Source organism: Gorilla gorilla, chromosome 4, assembly GCF_029281585.2.
Source record: "Gorilla gorilla gorilla isolate KB3781 chromosome 4, NHGRI_mGorGor1-v2.1_pri, whole genome shotgun sequence".
In the NCBI taxonomy this organism is placed as follows: domain Eukaryota; kingdom Metazoa; phylum Chordata; class Mammalia; order Primates; family Hominidae; genus Gorilla; species Gorilla gorilla.
The window spans coordinates 25,909,740-25,924,777 of record NC_073228.2 but is presented as its reverse complement, the minus strand read 5'-3'; the positions used below and the strand labels follow the sequence as shown (position 1 = coordinate 25,924,777).

Genomic DNA, 15,038 nt, shown 5'->3' with positions numbered 1-15,038 from the left:
AAGAGGCCTTTCACTGGTGCAAATCTGGTAGTTATGTCCAGGCTTACAAACGTTCTACAGCTCTCCTCATCTAAAAGATAAATATAGGTCAAAGCCTCTGACATGGACAACAGTTCCTCATGGTTCTGGCCATATCTCTTCCCACTTGCATGTTTTAAACCACTATTATAAACACACCGACCTATATGCAGATTCCTGAGTTCATGTTCTTTCTTATATCACTGCCTAAATATGATCATCTATCTACCTAGAATGTCCTTCCCTCCCTTATTGAAAAACTCCTACTCATCCTTAGACTCTCAACTCAAAAATCACACCTTCTTTATGAACCAGTCATAAAGAATCACTAAATCATGATTCACTCAACCAGATTTCTCCCCTTGCAGGGGCAGAAAGAAATTCCTCTTTATTCCCATGAAACCTTGAGTATTTCTCAATTAAATCATTTATTAACATTATAGTGATTTACTTGCCTGTTTCCTCTTTAATGAGACTATGTTCACAGAGAAGAAAGAGATTTCAACTTTTTATCCACAGGGCATAACAGTGCCACATAGGCAAGTGCTCAAAAAGATGCGTACTGAATGAATAAATAAAGGAACCCCTCATTTCAATATATTGTTGCTGCTAGATACTTTTAAATCATTTTTGAAGTTTATGTTACTAAAATGAAATAGGTTTTAAATTATATAAAATATTTGCCTTATAAATCATTTCTCTTTCTATCTTCTTTACTAAAATTATTTAAACAGTCACTGATTTAAGTGAAAATGTGTTTAATATATTCATGTCTTCTGGATAGTAAAATAAATTCAGCTCTATTTTTAATTGAATATAATCTTATCATAGCTTACTAAATATGTTTTTATTCATTTACTTCGAGACAGCAAAATTTTTGTAAACATTTCCCTAAAAATTGTTTTCACTCTTATACCTCAACTACACAACAAATAAGGAGAGGAGATGAATCCAAGTTAACCTAATGTGAGTCTTCACCATCTACAATATATTTTACTTTACACTTCCAAAATTAAACTAAGATCTGATTGCAATTCAAAATGCCTTTAGAAACATTATTTTTAAAACCTCATCATTTTTAAACCTTAGGCATGTTTGAATTACCTATTTTGAATCAGGGTAAAGAAGAAAACCTGGAAATAAATTTAAAATATTTTTATAGACACTGGTAATATTTGGAGAAAAAACCTAAACGAATTTATAATTGCTTTTACCAACATTTAAGGGTGGAAATGAACCTACAAATATTTATTTAATTGGTTAACTTATCTATGTAATGGCTGTCCTAACTTGTCAAAGCCATTATCATTCACTCAGATATACTCAGGTTTGGTGATCTGGGGGAGAGCCAGTAAGTTCCATACAGAAAATCCTAAATGAAAACCTGTCCTTCTCCTTTTCTCTTATTCATTGCCTAGATCTTCTCATTCACTAAATCATGATTCACTCTTAAAAACTTCTTCTTTTCTTCGGTTCCATTCTAACTACTCCCAGTGCCATCATTCAGAAATCCTTCTCACCTTAACATGCAAAATTACAGCAGCACAGAAGCAGAACATCTCTGAGTTGGCAGGGACTTTATATATTATTTATTCTGATCTCACCATTTTATAATGAGTAAACCAAGACCCAGAGACAACTTGCTATCATACATCGGACACTGGTAACAGAGCTGGAATTACAGCCTATGTTTTCTAATAAGTAGAATGCTCTCTCCTTCACTCCATTCTGCCTCTGCCTAACAGACTTGGAATTGGCCTACTCTGTTCAATACACCCTCCATTACCAGGCTACTCCTCCCAAAACACGAGGTCCTAAAACTCACATCTCAAAATCCTTCCCTGGCTCTTTACATCCAGCATCTACAGGACAAAGTTCAAGCTTCTAAATCTAAAATTCAAGGTCATACTTAATCTAGCCCCAAGTCAACTATCTTAATATTTTAAAATCTTTTTTTTTTTTAATTTTTCTGAGACGGAGTCTCACTCTGTTGCCCAGGCTGGAGTGCAGTGGCATGGTCTCAGCTCACTGCAAGCTCCACCTCCCGGGTTCATGCCATTCTCCCGCCTCAGCCTCCTGAGTAGCTGGGACTACAGGCGCCCGCCACCACGCCCAGCTAGTTTTTTGTATTTTTAGTAGAGACAGGGTTTCACTGTGTTAGCCAGGATGGTCTCGATCTCTTGACCTCATGATCCACCTGCCTCGGCCTCCCAAAGTGCTGGGATTACAGGCATAAGCCACCGCGCCCAGCCTAAAATCTATCTCTTAATGCATGGGGTATCCACTCTAGCTAAGTAGTTGAGAAGTACCCTTCCTACAACTTACCTATTTCAGCATTCCCATCCCAGTACCTGCAACTCTTCTCTCCAACTAACCAAGACTTTAAAATTTCACAAAATTTTACAAAAGTTCCTTTCCCGAAACAATATTTTCAACACTCTCTCTCATGACCACCTATTGATGTAGATATTTCGACCCATAATCATAGTCAACTACAGTCAGAGTTAGCTCAAGTGGTTACCTCCTCATGCCGGACTTTCCATCTGTCCATAGTCAACTTAATACTTGATTACATGCTTTCTTTTCCTTCTTAATTAAAGTGCAAATAGGAAATACATTTTAATTTTTTTCTGTCAATCACAATACCAGCAAATACTATCAGACATAAAAGTAGATACTTAATGTAATGAATTTTACTAGATAAAGAAGAATAATTTCCTTTGACTTCCTCATGAAAGCCAGTTAAGTCCTAATTCTATGACTGCCCTCAATACTCTATGGCAGCTGTATCCCAATGAGGCTAGAGTTAAGAAGAGGGAGTGAAAGCAACATACTCTTCCAACTCTGTATCTAAACCAACCACCAGTACTACTCCATCACTGTCACTACACAAACACACACACGGACACACACACACACAAATAAACGCAGTTTTTGCCCCTTCATATGGAAGCCTATATAAATATATCCATTGATGAAACCCCACATAAACATTCCTATCTCATACTATAAAAGGTCAGAAATCAATTTTATTCTCCACATCACTAAAATAAAATGGAAATGTTATTAAAAGATGTATGTAACAACACAACATCACCTTTCTTTTCAAGCTTTCTAATAGTCTCTTCAGTTTCATGTTGTTTACTCCTGTATAAAGTTTTCAGTTCTTCTATTTCATTATTCTTTCTTTCTAAAATCTGCAAATAAATTTAAAATATTTCAGTATATTGTATTACTTTACATATAGGACACTTTTTTGAATCCTGATATATTTAATTCTAAAACATAAATAGAAAAAGTGATTTTAACAAATATGACTACACTGTGAAATTACACACACACACACACACACACAAAGTAGTATCTCTTATCCACAGCTTTACTGTCTGCTGTTTCAGTTAGATGCGTGTGTTTTTCTGCATGTCCATGTTAATAATTCTAGCCTAGTCAGAAGTTCACTTTTTGCTCTTGCAGCAGCTAGGAGGTAGAATCTATATGATCTGCCACACTTGGAAGCTTCCAAGTTGCCTGAAATCGTGAGATTTTCCTCCTTTTGACTAGTGAATATTGCCGCAAATTGGCGTTGTAGTGATTTAAGTGACTTTTTAAATTGATTCTCAAATGTCAGTGTTTTGTAAATTAGGTAGAAGTGTTTTGTCCTGAAAGGGAGTTAGGGATTCTTTTTCTCAAATTAGCATAAAAATAGCTGAAATTGTATGTGTCTAATATTTCTCTTCACATATTTTTCTTATACTTATGATATCTACTGTTGTTTATCTGCTAGCAAATTCCAGCAGATAATAAGTGAATGGTGAATTAGTAGGTATACATTAATAGAAACTTGTAAAGAACCAATCATATAACTTTTCAATGAGCATAATATTTTTGTAAGTCTATCTCAGCTAATCTCATAAATGGTTCCCCCCAAACTGTAAAAATTATATTACAGTGCATTAAGAAAATTATTAAATATACAAGAATAATTATTATCTGAAAGAAATACGTTATCTGAGATTTTCGTATAATAATTTTTAAGGACAGTATAAATAATAATTTAGGTGATTCCCTAAAATATAATTCAGAAATTAAGCTGTCATAAAGTGGCAGAAAGAAGTCATCAGAAACTTGCCAGGTTGGGAGAGTATAATTCATCACATTGCACTGGGATAGAATATTCTTCAGCTGGGCATGTCCCTGGATCCGCCCACAAGCACCCTTCTATCCTCCTAGTGTACAGTAAAAGAATTCCCAGATACATGAGGAGATGACATGTAATCAGCCTCCTTTATATCTAGCTCTGCTACTGTGAATCAGAAAAATCAGCTCAAAATATGTCAAAAATTGCATTAAAATCTATTGTTAATTTATATTATGTCAGAAGTTTTAAATGTAATCATTTAATAAAATTTGTGATTTTATACTTCAAAATACATCTATACTCACAAAAACTACAGAAATAACCAAAATGTAAAAAAGATAGCAAGTAAGAGAAAATGCTAACCAAGGGGAAAAAGGAATATCTACTTTTCTTATGGTTGGGGTATATTTCCCATACACCCAAAAGTCAGCTCAACAAGAACAACAGAAAAGAATGGGGCACAGTAGCACATGCCTATAGTCAGCTACTCAGGAGGCTTACAGATCACTTGAGCCCAAGAATTCGAGGCTGAAGTGAGCCATGATCATGGATCATGCCTCTGAATAGACACTGCCCTCCTCCAGCTTGAGCAACATAGCAAGATCCCATCTCTGGATAATAATAGCCATAAAGAAGCAAAAAAGGAAAAGAATGTATACTAATAGGTAAAACACTCTAAATTTTACGCCTTGCCAATTCCTGATGCTTAGAAAATGCCAGACAAGCAGTAAACCGATGAATATACTTTTCAAATCTAGCATAAAGGATTTTATTTATATTTTACTTGGCACTTCAAACTAGTTGCACTGTCTGCTGCAAATAAATTTCAGGATTTATTTTAAAGAGAAATTTCTGGAAAGAATTTTATTATTAAATATGTTACTTTGAGTAAATCTTTGTAACAGACATACCAAGAAACCTATTTCAAATTCCATCACCATAATTTTTCCAAATAAATTTTTATATTCATTTATCTCATACATCAATAGACTCTATTTCAATTGTACATGTTACATTGAAATTATATTACTGACTCTCTAGCATACTTATGATAGAGAACTATTATCTAAACAATTTAAACTAAAGTAAAACTCTAGTAAGAGCAAAAAAAATTTGCCTGTAATATCTGAATGGGTGAGAGGAAATTGGAAAAAGAGAGTTCAGTTTTTTTTCTCTAATATCCAGTCAGTGGTTTCCTCCTTATTGCTTTGAAGGACAAGCCAAATACTTATTTTACTAAATATTAATATATATATATCAAGCTTTTAAGAAAGCTTGGATACATAATCCTGATGCTGTAACTACTGCAACTACCTGCCTCTGTCTCTAGTACTCAGTTTTGGGAAGCAGAATCATAGGCTTAGTTTTGAAACATTAAATGCAAAGTTTCCATTTGGATCAACCTCCATGTATTTCAAAAAAACACATACATACATTATTATCACTAAATGTTTTAATCATTACTAAAATATAGTAACAACCCAAATCCCATATAGGATAACCATAATTAATGATTTTTGCTGTGCCAGCTAAGAAAAAAAAATGTTTTATTTGAAAATACAGGCTGAAAGATTAGAAAGCATCAATCCCAATGAGCTACTTGAAAAACAAGCCTTTATTGTCAGTGCCAGCACTAAAATGCATACAAGTCCAAGAGTTCCTTTTTAAATTAAAAAGGAAATTTAATTACCAGAAAACCAAAAGAATATTAGAATAAAACAAATTCTAGTATTTGCCATTGATGTCTTATTTCAACTTTCATGAAAGGTAATGACAGAATGCAGATAAAAGACTATAAGAAGGTCAGCCTAAATGCAATAGTTAAAGAAGGACTAAAAGGTAATGTAAATATAAGGTTTTAAATAAACACATATGTTTAGCTAATAAAGTTAAAAAATCAACTTTTGCAGGGATATTAGTTTAGCATATTCCACTTATAACAGAATGTCATAAAGTACATAAATAAGTGGATGGATGGTTGGATGAATGGATGGATAACTGGATGGATCATCATAAAACCTAGAATATTTTTAGTATTCAGTATAATTAAAACACAAGATATATATCCTACCTTCTGAACATCAGCATCATGTTTCTGTTGCAGTTTAAGCTTTTCTTCATGAAATTTAGCTTCCATCATTTTTGTTTTCATGTCCAGCTTCAAGAAAAATATTTCAAGGATGTTATTAATTTACTTTCCCTTTGGCAAAAAATACACAATTAAACTAAAATAATTCCCTATAAAAAAGACAGTTATCATTTTCCACCTTTACCTTGTAGTCACAGATTCTAGCAATCACATTACATATACCAATATGTTTATTTCAGTCCTCTAGTTACTTTCAAACAAGTTAAAAGTCTTTAAAATAAATTTCACCTGGTAGGCAAAACTGACAATACGAAGTACAGATTCACTACTCTCCCCATTCTCTCCCGCACAAAAGAGAAAGGCATTTTAAAGTGATATTTTGCTTTTACATTTAAATCCACACAGTATTTTACTCTTCATTATTTTTCATTTCAGTAAGTCTCTTCCAAACTTTTATTTTTTTCTTTGATCTACTTGCTCATTTTAAAATACTCTAATTAACCTACATATGTAAATATGACTTGAGAATGAATATCCATAAAAATGGCAAATGACTGATAAGTGCATATCTTTCGATAGTTTTTCAGTTCTCTCTCCCAGAATCATAGACCCCCGCTCCCTCAAGGGAGTGACTTTATCTCCTTCCAAGCATTCCTTAACTTCTATCCTCTCCAAACCAACACCACATGCAACGGTGCTCTGAGCAAAGCCAAAAATGTAACCAATCTTGTTAATATAAGAAGTGTATCCTAGAATTAAAAGAGCAGTAGTGACAGGTTTCAAGAAGAGCGACATAAAATTGATTATCTCAAATGTGAAAGTATTTGGCCACATGATTCCTCACAATTTAAGAGAGTTAAGTATTATACATTGGAGTCTGGCAGACCTCTTTTCCAACTCTAATTCCAATCCCACCATATATGCACTGTTGTGACTCTGAGCAAGTGACCCTTTGACACTCTAGTTCCTCTTCTGCTAATTAAGGAAAAGTATCCTTACCTCAGTGGATTGTGAAAATTATATTCAATAAAATAATTTAAATGACCATACCCAGGACAATGTGTGGCACAAAGTAAGTATGCAAAAATATCAATCAACCACATTTAGGAAAAACATTTTAATATTATTAATGTACCTTCAAAATATTTTCTTGAAAATTTTTGAAATACACTTTATATTTTCAATTACTTTTTCAAATACAAAATAAATTTAGCAAGATAAACATATATATCATATTAACATATCAAACTGAGATTTTATATTTCACAAACAAAAGTTAACATAATACAAATTCATGACTTAAATGTTATGAATGGTGGAGAAAGAGACAGTTAACCATTTGCTATGCAAAAAAAAAATTCAGTTCCCTTGTCTCTAAATCACACAATATTTCTTCTTCGTTTTTGCAGAAAGGAGGCTAGACAATCTAATTCCATGTAAAGATCCTTCACAGAAGCATTTTTGGAGTCTATTAAAAGGGAACTAAAGCCAAAAAACAGTATGACAAAGCTGGCCAGGTCTAAGAGACATGATTCATTGCCAGATCTTCCCATAACACCTTCTAGAGAACTTGTCATACCCTCAGCTTTTGAGGGTAAGCCCTAAATACCATGTGAGTGCGCTACCGTAACCCCAACCCAACACCTCTCACCAGCCCTACCTCATTATTTATTGACCAAGTTAGGAATAAATACCTGAGATATGCGTAAGCAATCCATTAGCTAGCAAAAAATCATTCAGATTCTTTCTCAAGAATCTGAACTAACACACCAAGTTAGCTATTTTGGGGAGCAAACCCAAGTTCTAAAGTGCGGCAACCAAGAGAAAGCAGGCGAATCCAGTATATAGAAAAAAGCAGAGCAAATACACAAAGATGAGAAATCACATAGCATCTGAGATACAAGGGAAGCAAACTCACGCTCCAACAATCTCAATGACACTAGGGTTAGTTGAACTCAAAAGGATTTTTGTGTATCTTTTTTATTTTATGTAGCTTGATGGATCTCTGTTCTTACAACCAAAGATATTTATCTAAATTCTATTCTTCTGGTTATAACTTTTTGCCTTGGCATAATACTAAACTTAAAGTTGCAATAATAGCACAAGGAACTCCCATATGCCCTTTACCCAGATTTACCAATTTTTTATATTTTGCCCTATATGCTTTGCCATTTTATGTCTATATCTACCTCTACATATATATAAATGCATACATATTACTTCCTCAATTATTTGTAAATTAGAAGCATCCTGCCTCTTTATCCCTAACAACTTCAATATATATTTCCTTAGAACAAGAACACTGTCTTTGATAACCAAAGCATGGTTATCAAATTGAGGAAATGTAATATTAACACAATGATATTATCTACTGCACAGTTTGTACTCAAGTTTTACAAATTATCACAGTAACGTCATTTATAGCTATTATTTTTCATAATCCAGGATCCAACCAAGGATCACGCATTGCTTTTAGTTGTCACATCAACTATTTATTTCTCCTTTAATCTGGAACAGCCTTTCTTCGTGTTTAGTGACCTTGACATTTTTTAAGAGTACAGACCGTTATTAAATGTCTCTCCATTAGGATTTGTCTGATGTTTCCTCATGACTAGGTTTATGAGATTTTGGCAAGAATGACACTAAAGTGATACTGTGTCCTTTTTCATTGCATCATATTAGAAGGAGGCTAGTTTGTCCCAATATCTCCAATGTACAGCTCAGTAACTTGGTTAAGACAGTGAGCACCAAGTTACTCTAAGGGTAATATTACAAAGAAAGTATCTCCACTGCCATCCTTTTAAAAAGTTAAGAGTATCTCATCTCTGGAAACTCTTACCTTGATGCTACAGAATAGCTCTATATTTCCACCCTGTACTCTAAAGTAGAAATCCTGGATGTATTATGTACAACTAGGGCATGATGCCTGATGAAACATCAGGATTAGAATATAGAAACAATCTTGCTACTATATAATATAAAGACAGTATAAGGATACAGATTTAGATACAGATGTAGATATAAATATAGATATGTACCTATGTGTTCATCTATATAGACTGAAATTGAAAAACATTTCTAATTAGTTTGACCTCCAAGGAAGCCTGACTTCAAAAACATTTAAGTTTTCTTTTTCTGACATCAGAATATACATTATCAATTTCAAATGTAAGATGTAAAAATTAGGCTTGCAGATCTACTTCAGGCTATAATGAAGCAGGGTACCACACTAACCTCCCACTGTTAACCATAAAATGGGATAAAATATATGAGATAACCGTTCTCAAGTATTGGACAATAGGCAATGCAGTACTGTGATCCTCAAGAATTGAAGACCACGATAGTCCCAACTTTCCGCCTGGGTACAACAACTGGAGTCCATATGGAGCACCACAGGCCTACTGAGCTGAGAAAGCAGAGGTCAGAGTTCTGGGCAGTTAAAGAATCTTAAATGCAGGGCACTAAAGAGGTATAAGCTTCCCAGAAGATCTCCCTGTCACTCCTCAACCACAGGCTGATGGCTGGGATGTGTGCACCCTGGGTGAATAACAAAACATTACTGCTACAAAGTAGAAAATGTAACAGCTGCTACAGGTTAAAGTGCTGAGAAGCACCAAAGACCTGCCCAGCCAGGTGGAGACAGCTTCCTAACAACTTGCAAATACCTGGGAATTCAGCTGAAACAACATAAAGGCCACACCTTAGGACTACTCTAAACCTACCTACAAGGACTGAAAGCAAGCCTCAGAAAGATAGTTTGTAAGACAGGTCCCACGGTGTTGGATAATATCTTTGGCTTTCTATGTATTTGCCTTAACAGAATGTAAAAACCAAGTCTACACAACTTAAAGGTGATTAACTAGTAATTGAACAGCCTATAAGAACAACAACAAAAAAAAAATTCTATGGAGAAAAATAACAGAATACAGAGTCCCTACAAGGTATCAACCACAAGGTCCTTTATCTAGAAAGTAATAAAGATGCACCAAAAAAAATAAAAAAGAAAAGAAAATTTTGTCCTTAGGCAAAATCAATATAAATAAATAAAAGAAGTTAATAAGGCCCAAGATGACTCTACTTCAGCACATCACAGTTTAAAGAAGTTCATATAAATACCTTCAAAGAACTAAAGGAAAACATATTCAAAAATTAAAGGAAAGATCCCATTTGTCAATTTTGTCTTTTGTTGCCATTGCTTTTGGTGTTTTGGACATGAAGTCCTTGCCCACGCCTATGTCCTGAATGGTAATGCCTAGGTTTTCTTCTAGGGTTTTTATGGTTTTAGGTCTAACGTTTAAATCTTTAATCCATCTTGAATTGATTTTTGTATAAGGTGTAAGGAAGGGATCCAGTTTCAGCTTTCTACATATGGCTAGCCAGTTTTCCCAGCACCATTTATTAAATAGGGAATCCTTTCCCCATTGCTTGTTTTTCTCAGGTTTGTCAAAGATCAGATAGTTGTAGGTATGCGGCGTTATTTCTGAGGGCTCTGTTCTGTTCCATTGATCTATATCTCTGTTTTGGTACCAGTACCATGCTGTTTTTGTTACTGTAGCCTTGTAGTATAGTTTGAAGTCAGGTAGTGTGATGCCTCCAGCTTTGTTCTTTTGGCTTAGGATTGACTTGGCGATGTGGGCTCTTTTTTGGTTCCATATGAACTTTAAAGTAGTTTTTTCCAATTCTGTGAAGAAAGTCATTGGTAGCTTGATGGGGATGGCATTGAATCTGTAAATTACCTTGGGCAGTATGGCCATTTTCACGATATTGATTCTTCCTACCCATGAGCATGGAACGTTCTTCCATTTGTTTGTATCCTCTTTTATTTCCTTGAGCAGTGGTTTGTAGTTCTCCTTGAAGAGGTCCTTCACATCCCTTGTAAGTTGGATTCCTAGGTATTTTATTCTCTTTGAAGCAATTGTGAATGGGAGTTCACTCATGATTTGGCTCTCTGTTTGTCTGTTGTTGGTGTATAAGAATGCTTGTGATTTTTGTACATTGATTTTGTATCCTGAGACTTTGCTGAAGTTGCTTATCAGCTTAAGATTTGGGGCTGAGACAATGGGGTTTTCTAGATAAACAATCATGTCGTCTGCAAACAGGGACAATTTGACTTCCTCTTTTCCTAATTGAATACCCTTTATTTCCTTCTCCTGCCTGATTGCCCTGGCCAGAACTTCCAACACTATGTTGAATAGGAGCGGTGAGAGAGGGCATCCCTGTCTTGTGCCAGTTTTCAAAGGGAATGCTTCCAGTTTTTGCCCATTCAGTATGATATTGGCTGTGGGTTTGTCATAGATAGCTCTTATTATTTTGAAATACGTCCCATCAATACCTAATTTATTGAGAGTTTTTAGCATGAAGGGTTGTTGAATTTTGTCAAAGGCTTTTTCTGCATCTATTGAGATAATCATGTGGTTTTTGTCTTTGGCTCTGTTTATATGCTGGATTACATTTATTGATTTGCGTATATTATTGATTTGCGTATATTAAACTAAAGAGCTTCTGCACAGCAAAAGAAACTACCATCCGAGTGAACAGGCAACCTACAACATGGGAGAAAATTTTCGCAACCTACTCATCTGACAAAGGGCTAATATCCAGAATCTACAATGAACTCAAACAAATTTACAAGAAAAAAACAAACAACCCCATCAAAAAGTGGGCGAAGGATATGAACAGACACTTCTCAAAAGAAGACATTTATGCAGCCAAAAAACACATGAAAAAATGCTCATCATCACTGGCCATCAGAGAAATGCAAATCAAAACCACTATGAGATATCATCTCACACCAGTTAGAATGGCAATCATTAAAAAGTCAGGAAACAACAGGTGCTGGAGAGGATGTGGAGAAATAGGAACACTTTTACACTGTTGGTGGGACTGTAAACTAGTTCAACCATTGTGGAAGTCAGTGTGGCCATTCCTCAGGGATCTAGAACTAGAAATACCATTTGACCCAGCCATCCCATTACTGGGTATATACCCAAAGGACTATAAATCATGCTGCTATAAAGACACATGCACACATATGTTTATTGCGGCATTATTCACAATAGCAAAGACTTGGAACCAACCCAAATGTCCAACAATGATAGACTGGATTAAGAAAATGTGGCACATATACACCATGGAATACTATGCAGCCATAAAAAATGATGAGTTCATGTCCTTTGTAGGGACATGGATGAAATTGGAAACCATCATTCTCAGTAAACTATCGCAAGAACAAAAAACCAAACACCGCATATTCTCACTCATATGTGGGAATTGAACAATGAGATCACATGGACACAGGAAGGGGAATATCACACTCTGGGGACTGTTGTGGGGTGGGGGGAGGGGGGAGGGATAGCATTGGGAGATATACCTAATGCTAGATGACGAGTTAGTGGATGCAGTGCACCAGCATGGCACATGTATACATATGTAACTAACCTGCACAATGTGCACATGTACCCTAAAACTTAAAGTATAATAAAAAAAAAATTAAAGGAAAGTATTATTTTAATGAAAGAACGGACAGGGGATCTCAGCAGATAAATGGAAATTATAAAAAGGAAACAAATGAAAATTCCAGAATTGAAAAGTGCAACAATAATTCAAAGGAACAAAAATTCACTAGATGAGCTTAATGGATTAGAGAGAACAGATAAAGGAGTCTGTAAATTTGATGACAGAACAACAGAAATTATCTGACAGAAAAAAGATTGAAGAATTGATTTTTAAAAATCAATAACACTTTGGAAACTGTGAAACAAAATCCAAGAGTCTAATATACATGTAATTGGGGTTCCTATAGAAGCAAATAAGAATAGGGAAAGATTATTTAAAGAAATAATGGCCAAAAATTTCCCAAGTTTGATAAAATATAAAAATACTGACTTAGAGAACAAGATGCTCAATGAACTCTATGCAGGATAAATGCAAGAAAACAACACCTAGAAACATCACAAACTGCTGAAAAACGAAAACAAAAAGAAAAATCTTGGCTGGGCACAGTGGCTCACACCTGTAATCCCAGCACTTTGGGAGGCCAAGCAGGCAGATCACAAGGTCAAGAGTTCGAGGCCATCCTGGCCAACATGGTGAAACCCCATCTCTACTAAAAATACAAAAATTAGCTGGGCGTGGTGGCGCGTGCCTGTAGTCTCAGGTACTCAGGAGGCTGAGGCAGGAGAATCGCTTGAACCCAGGAGGCGGAGGTTGCAGTGAGCCAAGATCGTGCCACTGCACTCAAGCCTGGTGACAGAGTGAGGCTCTGTCTAAAAAAAAAAAAAGAAAAATCTTAAAAGCAGCCAGAGGAAAACAGGCATTACATTCAGAGAAACAACAGGCTCCCCAACAGAAACAATGGAAACCAGAGGACAAAGGAATAACATCTTAGAAGTGCTAAAAGAAAAATTCAGATGACTTAACTCATCACCAGTAGAACTGCACTAAAACAAATAGTAAAAGGTATTCTTAAAGATGAAAACTTAGAAACTCTGAAATGAAGGAAAGTACTAGAAATAGTACGTAAGCAGAGATACATAAAAGTCATTTTTATTTTCTCACAATTCCCCAAAACACAACTATTTAAAGATAATACAACAACCTCAAAAGTTAGGTTTCATAAGGTATTTAGAACTATGACAACAGCACAAATGATTGTAGGGTTAAATTAGATTATACTGTTTTAAAGTTATTAGATTTATGAGGTGGAAATTAGAAAATACAAAAAGTCCAGTGTAAGCGGCACAATATTGACACTAAAAATTGACTTTGATATGGCAAGGATGCATAATTTTAGCCCAAAAGCAACCAATAAAGAAAACATACAAAGGGAAAGTATAGCCAAGAAGTCAATAGAAAAATTAAAATAGAATAACAAAAAAATAACTAAAAATAAGGCAAGAAAGGAGCAACAGAGTAGTGAAAAATAAAAAAAGGGGGTACCAGTGGAAACGAACACCAAAAAGGTAGATTAAACCTAACCATATCGATCAGTAACTATATTAAATTTAAATGGACTAAACACTCTAATTACAAGAGACTGTTAAAAAATTAGCAATGGGATCTTGAATGGGAATCATTATGGTGGATGAGAGGCATGAGGACTAGATTGCAGCTCCAACTCAGACAGACAGAGCAGCGTGCAGAGGCTTGCATCATGAATTTTAGCTCAAGAATGACTGCAAGAATGAACCAGGAGTCCCGCGGGGACCCCCAGACCCTCTGAAGGAAGAGGACTGCTCCTGCAGGACCCGGGAGACACCCCAAATACTGTGAGTTCCCAAACTGCAGAAGTGGGAAAGGGAGACCCTCCATTCCCAAACACACACCCCCACTGGGAAAACTCAAGGTCTGGTTTGCAGGAGACGTTTCCGACCTTACCCACAGTTGGGTCAATTTAGATGGCTGAGTGAAATGCAGGGGTAGAGGAAGTAGCAGGAAAGGCCCTGGGAGCTCGCTGGGTCCCCAAGCAGGCCATTCCTGCCTGGTACCACAGGGACCTTTCGCGAGGGCAGCTAGAGGCATAGGGGGAAATACCACAGAGAGAAGGAAGTCTCCAGCTGAACTTTGTAACAATTTGAACTGGGCGAGAAGGCTCTGGGCCAGAACTCAGAGAAAGGTGCGAATCCAGTGTGCAGACTCCACAGGCAGGGTAAGAACCAAAGCTCTCTTCTTTTGCAGCTGGGAACTAGGTAGCCTGGGGCAAGTTCTCAAGCCCTGCTCACCCACTGCCTGGAAATAGACTCAGGCCTGCTAGGGGGACATGGTGGGGGTGAGACCAGCCCTGAAGACTGTCTG

At 35.9% G+C, this 15,038-nt stretch overlaps 1 protein-coding gene across 39 annotated transcripts in view; it reads right to left on the bottom strand.

The window, feature by feature from the left end:
• Window positions 1-15,038, bottom strand: part of CEP112 (centrosomal protein 112) — a 562,721-nt gene that overhangs the window by 432,077 nt on the left and 115,606 nt on the right. For all 39 annotated transcript variants that reach the window (XR_008679796.2, XR_010133740.1, XR_010133744.1 and 36 more), the window contains 2 exons: window positions 6,228-6,314; window positions 3,116-3,215 (listed from right to left, as the gene is read on the bottom strand). Coding sequence is in view for 22 of the 39 variants with exons in the window: in XM_031011060.3 (XP_030866920.3) it covers window positions 3,116-3,215; window positions 6,228-6,314 (187 nt within the window). In the remaining 17 variants the exon portion in view is untranslated. The remainder of the gene's footprint in view (window positions 1-3,115; window positions 3,216-6,227; window positions 6,315-15,038) is intronic.